General features: G+C 44.8%; 1 protein-coding gene across 2 annotated transcripts in view; it reads left to right on the top strand.

The window, feature by feature from the left end:
- Nucleotides 1-815: 815 nt before the first annotated feature.
- MTMR10 (myotubularin related protein 10) overlaps nucleotides 816-9,115 on the top strand; it is an 86,410-nt gene continuing 78,110 nt past the window's right edge. For both annotated transcript variants that reach the window (XM_075575863.1, XM_075575862.1), the window contains exons 1-2: nucleotides 816-1,147; nucleotides 1,491-1,551. In XM_075575863.1, the coding sequence (XP_075431978.1) occupies nucleotides 1,091-1,147; nucleotides 1,491-1,551 (118 nt within the window). In that variant the 5' untranslated portion in view covers nucleotides 816-1,090. The remainder of the gene's footprint in view (nucleotides 1,148-1,490; nucleotides 1,552-9,115) is intronic.

Raw genomic sequence — 9,115 nt, 5'->3', positions numbered from 1 at the left:
AAGAATCCAACTTAGCCCATATACAATCCCTCCTGGGATTCAATTTCTTATGCATTAATGTGATATTTGATTAATTTAAATGCAAGTTTTTTACATGATTTTTTAAGTAAATGTTAAATAAAAAATGTACAGAGACCATTAAAGCATCAATACTACATAACCCCCCCCCCCCCCTTGTTTTCTTATTTAATATATAAAGCATGTGACAATGTATAATTCTGCATTCTTACCTAAGCTGGAAATCGCTTGGTGTTCCTGTTATATATCTGTAAAAATCCCGATTGAGTGCCTAACATAATGGCCGCCTTTCCATTTCAATTAATCCTTCAGTCAGTATAACAAGTGCTACAATGTATCCGGATATTACTAAGGTAACATTATCTATCGTTACAGTTTGTAGCTCAAACTGCTGGGAACATTAGCAACAAATGATCACAAACAGGAAAGTGTTGCAAAGATCTTGCACTGCTGGGGAGGTGGGCTAAAACCTGCTATAGAAATCAAAGGATGCTCAGTATATTAAAACTCATTTAAATGGCATTAGTTGTTTTTTTTCTTTAAACAATCACTGTTATCTAATACTACAGAACTGATATTTTTTTTTAAGTATAATTTTTCACACGTTTTGCTGATTTAATCCTGCATTTCCCACCATGCCCCTCCTTTATAGATGTCCATAATAGTTTTGTAATAAAAGAAAGTCCCTTAATCAAGCAGAAAGCAATGGAATTGCCATACCCTGTGTGGGCACTAGATGGCGTTACAGGGCGTCACAAGCAGCAGCCCCCTTGGTTCTGCACATGGGCACAGCCTGTGTAAGAAAGGGGACAGACCCACAGGAAATCAGTGAGAAAGCAAATACAAAGTGCGTGTGGGAGTGAGAGACACACAGAAGGGAGAGGGAAATGCCTGAAAAGAGAAGCAACAGAAGCCAGGGGATCCCAAATCATGGAGCAAGCAGCAGAGGATCACTTTGCTTGCATTAGGATCTAGTGGATCTCCGGGAGAGCGCAGCCTGCTGCTTCCTGGATCAGCAGGGGGATCAGGTTTTAAATATCTGTACTAGGGGACACTTGCATGTGGATCAACAATGTTCTCACTGAAGCCACCCAGACCTACATTTAAATCCTACCTTCTGCCATGCCAGGTAAAGGGGTTGTATATATATTATTTAGTAATAAGGCTTGAGATACTGTACATTAGTTGCATTGGGGAGGGGGGTTATGCATTGTGCTGGGGGTCTTTACTATTGTACAATGGAAAGTGAAGGCCTGTGGTTGGTCTATACAAGATGTCTACAAAACTCAAAGGGGATCTTAGCTTTCAGGGATTCATTAGGAATGCATTGCATGTATTAGGTGCATATCTGTGTAGAATGCACATGTTCTGTGTCTCAGAAACTGTGCAGATATATCAGCAGCACAGAAATCCTGTATGTATATGTGCAATATAAAAGGGGTTTTATGGTATTTTTTTATTTTTTATTTTAGCCTGAAGACAAATTAAGTCCCGAAACCAAGATTAAAAAGCTGAAACCTGTGCTTCTACCAGGTAAGAAACTGCAGCCGAACAAATATTTCGAATAAGCATATAAGTATCATTGATAAAGTTGGCAGGTCAAGTATGTTTTTTAGTCAATGAGTTTCCTGTCCACATGAAGTGTGATAATCAGGTCCTGGTCCAAGGGACATTTCCGCAGAGAGCTGGTGGATTTTTTCTTAACGTTAATTGGATAAAGATTATGGACAGACTTGTAGGACTGTGCGCATACCAATAGAAAATATTTTGCTTATCTCCTTCCTATCTCTTTGAATTAACACTCCCCCAAATTACAAGAGGGTGCACATGATACAACGTGTCTTGAAGTGCCTGGCCCTTCCTTATTAAACATGCGGTGAAGCCGTCTTCTACTTGTGGAGAATATCTTAGTTCTTTTCATTTTATTGTCTCTCAAGTAATTGTGAAGCGAACTGAAGCAGTTCCACATTGCATCTTTGAGTGTAAATGTTCCCAAGGTACATTGGTCTCGTTCTGCTTTGTACAAACCAGTTTAGTGCAAATAACATTTCACCTGTGCACATAAAATGGGATTTAACCAGTTCTGTACACTATTTACTTTTCTTTGCACCAGAATATTCACCGGGTTTCAGGTTCCATATATCTCCCCCGTTAACAATCTCCGCCACATTGAAGAAATACAACGGAGAGCAGAAGACCCTTAGTCTTCCCCCCCCCCCCTTACATTGATACATGTGCCCCATTTTAGATCCATGATCCACATACAGTATACATAGATCAGTGTCATTTTAATAGAAATAACACAGCTTTTGCTTTAATAGGCAACGATTTATTTCATTTTTCATTGTGCTTGTGCGGCGGCATAAAGAAAATCATGACTCTGTTTAGCAGAGGAGCACATTTTGCTGAACTGTGAGCATACATTTTCAGTCTCATTTTGCAGACAGGCATTGGTTAGTGCTGTGGTAACAGGGTAAGTCAAGGTGCCTCCTAAAATCTATGGTCCCTATTTAACCTCTTCAGTGCCCTAATGATGTAACGGTAGACGTCAAGGATAGCCTCACCCGGGGCACAGTATGTCCATTGGCCTCTGCGCTTCTTTTTTTAGAGGCTGTAAGTGATTGTTGATCATGTACCACGATGACGATGATGATGGGGGGGTGGAGCCACATCTGACCTGATGGCCGAAAAACCGAGATGTGATCACTCTCGAAAAGCGGTCACGTGATCAGGAAGTGCCGACGGGTCGGTGGCCACGGAGGTGGCAGGACCCTCTGCCTCTGTAAGGGAATGGGATGAAAGCGGTGAGCTGCTTTTTCCCAAGCCAGAGAGGCTCCATGTACATAAACGGATGAATAATCTTGTCTGGCACGGGGAAGCGGCGTCACCGCATGCTGAATGAGGCCTGTGAGATTTGACAGGACTTCAAAATCTTGTTTCCACATCAGATAGCAAGTTCCTAACATTGTTACCTTATTCTGTTTTGCATAAGGAGGTGTCTATATACAGGTGGGCGACACTATAACCTTCTCCCTGATTTAGCCGGCACTGATTTTCTCCCAGGTTATCAGGCCTCAGGCAGTGCTGGCTAGGGTCGGGACTAGACATATTAGTGTTGGGTAATGATCATGCTGAACCCGTCTTTTATCCTGTTACCGGTTAAACAAGGCTGAACAAGTGAAGTAGCCTCTACCTTTTGCAGAATGCTAATGTCATACTATAGAAGTATGTGCTGTACCTAATGCTTGTGAAGTAAGTGGTTGAAGAGTATTTATAATAATACTAAGGGATACAGAGTAACACCAACTTCCCCTTTGCAAACTTCCTCTTTAAAGCACCTGGATGTATTTTAGACTCTCCATTCCTCTTCTAGATGGTAAATATTGTCTAAAGCAGGAGTGACCAACTTCATTCCTCAAGGACCCCCGACAGGCCAGGTATTAAGGATATCCCTGCTTCAGCACATATGGCTGTCATTCTGATTGTGCTGAAGCAGGGATATCCCTAATACCTGCCCTGTCGGGGGTCCTTGAGGACTGGAGTTGGCCACCCCTGGCCTAAACCTTTCTTAATTGCAGTTCAGGCCTGTACCCCAGTATTTAACAAGTGTAGACATTTTTGTAATTCATAGCACCACTACTTGTTTTTAAGCCACCTGACCATTGGGCGATGGAATACCCCAGTGTTGAGGGCAGTGTCTTTGACATGGAACAACCAAATACTATTACCTTACTATTATTTTAACGAGTTCAGTGCTAGAGGCCGTGTATTTCCCGGTTACTCCAGCAATAAGTGTTTTTTTGTAAGCTATATCTGCGTCTCCAATACCAATTCCGAATACTGCAGTCTCTATTTTGGAAATACGCTGGCTACATTGCATATAATTGCCTATGCATGCACAGTTTTTCCTTATTGCTTTAACCACCCGATGATTCATCTCCACAGAATTAAAGGTTGTGCTGAAGAAGACACCAGTATTTTAGTGGACAGACTTAGCTCAGAAAATTCTGTTCTGTATGAGATTTTACATAGTGTTTTCCTAGTACCCAAGGCCTCTGACATGAAGGAAGGGTGTCGGGGATTCCGAATACATTTTACATTTCGGCCCCTAGTCTTAGCAACAAACTTCTCTCTTAGGCTTTGCCTATAGTGCCGCCGACGGCCCTTGAAAAATGAAATTTTGCCGGCGGCGGGTTTTCGCGACGGTGGCGTCTCTTGTCGCCGTCGCGTGCACTATAAGCGCACGCGGCGGCGGCAATGCTTTTGTTTTTGGGCGAATTCGCGGCGCTGTCGCCGGCACTATAAGCGCGGCCTTATCCTCATTAAAGCGTTGGGACCAGGTCTGGATTTTCTTTGACTGTGCAGTTTTCAGTGAAATAAGAGAGGTTTTAGAAGCAGAATCCAAACGGGTGACTCGATAACGGGGGTAGCCAACTCCCATCCTCAAGCTACCAACAGGTCCGGCTATCCCTGCTTCAGCGCAGGCGACCCGACTGAGCCACCTGTGCTGACGCAGGGAATTCCTGAAAACTGGACTTGTTGTTAGCTTTAAGGACTGGAGTTGGCCACCCCTGCCCTTTACTGACCCAGTATTTTGCAACCGGAACCATCTGGGGTTAATATCATGACCATTGGTATTCTATCTCTAATGTAATGAAAATTGGCAAACCGTTATGGGATGTCTGATAACCCAACCCCCCTGGTGTTTTATCATTAAACGTCAAATCAAAGACTTGAAACATTTAGATCTTTTTGAGTTTATCCTTTTTCGTAGAAAAGCAAAACGTCTCCATAGTATATCGTATTTAATGTCAAGCCTCCATGCTCTGGTAGGGGTAACCCATTTGAGGATCAGGTGTGTGTCGGGTGCCTGCAGCTCCGCATTGCTGAAATGCTTTTGCATTGACTTCAATTTTTGGGCCATGTCCAGCACAAAGCTCCGTTCTGTCCCCTAAGGCCGCGATTGTAGTAGCCGCGATTGTAGTGGCCGCACGCGCACCGCGAGCAAGAGGCCGTGCCTCCGAGGCAGGCCAGAGCGTGCGTGTGATTTTTGAAAATACAATTGAATTAGTTTTTTTTTCGCGTCACGTGAGCGGTTCAGCCAGGTGAGGGCGAACCGCTCACGTGATGTCATGGCCACGCCTCCCGCCTAGCGCATGTTTCGCGCGTGATGTCGGGCGCACGCCGCAACTCTAATTGCGACCTTACGTGACGTTAACACAAATGGTGTATCTTCAAAGGACAATAATATTTTGTCTCGCGAGGAGCATTGCGTTCACCTTAATGGCCGCTTGTGATAGTGACATGCAAACGAGCTGCTATCCTAACATTGCATAGTCCCAAAACTCTGTTACGTTAGTTCATAGCTAAATGTGGCGCTACTCCCGCACGGACCCTCAAATAGGACTTTAACAGGGTCTGGGCAGGTTGATTATGGTTTAACGGTGGTGCTCAATTCCAGCCCTCAAGACTGTGAGCCACCTGTGCTGAAGCAGTGACTGGCTGAGCCACCTGTGCTGAAGCTGGGATATTCTGACCTGTGGAGGGGGAGGGGGGGTGAGGGTCTCGAGGACTGGAGTTGAGCACCTAAGTGTTGTTTTTTTCCCTCCCCTCTCTTTGTCAACTTGCGTTAAAGACCCATCTCAGGGTCTGGACCGGAGCACCGCTAAGGCAGATAATGCGACGCTGTGCTACAATTCTGTGATCTTAAGCCTGTGCAAATGAGATGCAGAACGGACGTTCTTGCATATATAATTAGCTTTGAGGATACGCGTTAACCTCATGGAACATAACAACCGCTCCTCTCTTAGGCAACGTCCTGTTATAAGCCCTGATTTAGCGGAGCTTGGCGAATCTGGGCCCTTATTCTGGACGGACATTGCTGCGGGTTTTACTACCATTTCCTTTCAGTGTAACTGAATGGATTATTACACCTTATTGCATGGTAATACTTTTGAGAATAGAACAACCTACAGGTAGATTGCTAATTTGTTTTTTGAACAAGAAGTATCGGATAAAAAATGTGTAAGACCTATTGAAAATAAAATCACAAATGTTTATTACATTTTTGAGGCAGCCAATAACTGAGATAAGTGATTACATTTTTACAACATGCAGTGGACGGCCTGATTTAATATAGTTTCATGTTATGAACATTGACCTTAATTTGGTACCTTGGAAGCTTCCACAGAATCTGGTGATGTTTTTGTAGGGGGGAAAAAAGATGCCGAATCCCTAAGCGAGAAATTAATTTGTCTATACTGCAATAAATAATGCAGCTTTAAGGGTTACATCCAACAGTCAGCCACTTAATTTCTCAGACGCATCTGAATGGGGAAGGGTTTGTCAATCAAGTGTTTTTTATCCCCACCCTGTCCTGCAGAGACTCAAGTTAAAGCAGCAGTTCAAGCTGCTGGTTTTTTTTCCTTTCACTAAGTGGCTGTCTGTGCAGCAGAAGAGGACCAAAGATGCAAAGTTCTGTGAGGAAGGTCATGTGACCAGGCAGTCACTAGATACAATTTGTGCACTGAGAGGGCAGGGCTCAAAAGGGGGTGTGCCAGAGTCTGTTTCAGAAGAGGAAGGGGATATGACTTTGTAAATGGTTACTATAGGAACAAACAATGCTTGTTACATTATAATACATTAAAAATGTAATTCAGGGCTGTTTTAAAAAAAAAAAATGCTACAAGTATTTTCTCATAGTACAGAACTGATTTATAAAAAAAACACTTGTAGGATATTGCTTGAGCTGCAGCTTTAAGGGGATGGGGGGACTCTGGCCGTCCTGCCAGCTCACGCAAAAGGGGAACAGAACCCCTCCCTATTCTAACTTTTAAAAATACTTATAGGTCTCAGATTTGGGTAAAAGGGGTATCAATTACCCAGACGAGACCCCTTAAACACGTCACTGGAATGAGTTTACTTCGGTCCCTTTTAAACAAGGAAATGTCCCTCGTCAGTATTGCAGAAACAATCCTTCAAATTTATAATAATTCCTTTGTATTACATATGGTGGTTTTCTCTCAATAGGACACAGAACGCTTCACAATTACAATATAGCGCGCAGACACCGTTCCTGGCCAGAGGAGCTTAGGCCTCGTCCAGGGTGACACTGAGCGGGCGGGCGCACTGGCCGCGATGAAACGCATTGTTGCAATGTGTGTGGCCAGCCTGCGCATGCTCGGCGCTTAGCTGCTTGCAGAGGCAAGCAAATTTTGAATATGCCGTCCGCTGGCACGTAACGTGAGTGGTTCGCCCATGAGGGCGAGCCAGCTCTGTGATGTCATGGACACGCCCCCCCGAGCGTACCTAGCTGGCCATAAATCGCCCGGCTGAGCGCGTGACGTCACCGCGCACGGCTCACTCCCTGTCTGGCCGCAGCTTTAGTCTGGATTTTTGGTGCCTGAGGCATAGGGAGACAAAGTGACTTGCCCAAGGTCACAAGCAGCAGTCATTGTTTGAACCAGGCTCCCCTGCTTCCGTCCGTGTCCTTTTTCTCAGTCGGTGCATTGAGGCGCTCTCTCAGCATAATTATATGGCCTTTCTTGTTGCGCTCTCAAATAAATAGATAAACTAGTTGACTTAACTTGGTTCCTATAAGTTCTGCTAAAATATCCATGCGGCCTGTAGGAGGTGCCGGTAAGTAACGAGTATCTTGTTATACTCGAGCGTTGGAACTGTCTTGGCAAAAGTGGATTATATTAAAAATCTTTTGTCGCACAAAGATGGCGACAGGTGATGTAAACAGTTGTGCAGCTCACTAAAAATAAATAGACAAGTTAAAGTTTATACTTTTTTTCATTTCCTAGGGCAGCCTGCTAACTACCTCCTGTTATTTTATTTCTGGGGGCAGGTGTTGCTGCTTTAATAAAGTAATACTGTATTTGGCAGGTATGTGCCAGTGAGAACATGGATACATGAGACAGCCTTCCAGGGGTGCGCAAACCTTTTGCCCTGCGCCCCCATACCTGCTCTCCCCCACTGCTCGCGCCCCCCTAACCTAGTCTGAAGCGTCAAATGACGCCGCGGGGTCACGTGACCCCCAGCGTCATTTGATGATGTTTCGTCCAAGCCGACTGAGTCACGGTAAGGGAAGTTACAGAGGCCTCGCGGCGTCCCCCGGCATTTCATTTAAATGCCTTGCGGAAGAGCGCAGGGCCTCTGCAACCGCTGTGCCCCCTCCCCCCCCCCCGAAAAAAATGCAGCGCGCCCCTGTGATAGACTATTGAAATATCCGTTCCAATTGCTCTAGCCAAAATAAAATTGCAATTGCCAGGCTTCTATATTAGTGTAACCTTCTGATAATTAAAGATTATTCTATGGCAATGCACACACAATAAAGCAGCTGCATATGATAATTGATGTACTGTAATGTCAGGAGAGTGCCCGCACGCTGCGGAGGGATAATAACCGACAGCCTGAAGAGATTCACGGAGAGCTGCATTTGGCAAAGCATAGCGCACGGCATTGTGGGGGCAATCCTGGTCTGCAACCCTGCCTTTCCCCATTATCTCTTAGCATACAATGCTTCACTGCAGCCAGGGATTCTGGGTAATGGCATGCAAATGAGCACACACTGTCACCTCTTTGCTTCTTGTCCATTTCAACATGGGCCCCTATAAGCTTATGCCTGCCGAATTACACAGGATCACTGCCTGGGCTTAAGAAGTGCAAAGCCAGTTAACCTACTCACAGACAGCTTTTCGACCTGTTGCGTCTGATCGGTGCATGGCTGGTTAGACAGGCTTTGCAACGTGAAGCTGCCAGTGGCTCTGTGCATTGGATACACAGAGGCAAGTGAGTTTTAGGGAGTTATTCACTTGCTAATATCATTTGTGTGGGCACAAAAGTTTAGCAACTGCAAATCCTGTTCTGCACCTGGCTAAGGAACGGATATTAATATCAGGTGGTGATTGACACTGGAAAGCTCTCACGTAATTGTAGAGAGGGCTGTGCGTCCGGACTGCATATAGTTTTATAGGTAACTACGGTGCAGTTTCATTTTAAATGTTCATTCTACAAATTTACCTTTTAGGCAGTGGCAAAACAGCTGTAACCCCCCCCACCCCCCCCCCCAACCCAATGCCTTTAGGGAATA

This window comes from Ascaphus truei, chromosome 18 (genome assembly GCF_040206685.1).
Source record: "Ascaphus truei isolate aAscTru1 chromosome 18, aAscTru1.hap1, whole genome shotgun sequence".
NCBI lineage: Eukaryota > Metazoa > Chordata > Amphibia > Anura > Ascaphidae > Ascaphus > Ascaphus truei.
The sequence above is the reverse complement of the archived record's forward strand: the minus strand, read 5'-3'. Positions and strand labels throughout refer to the sequence as shown.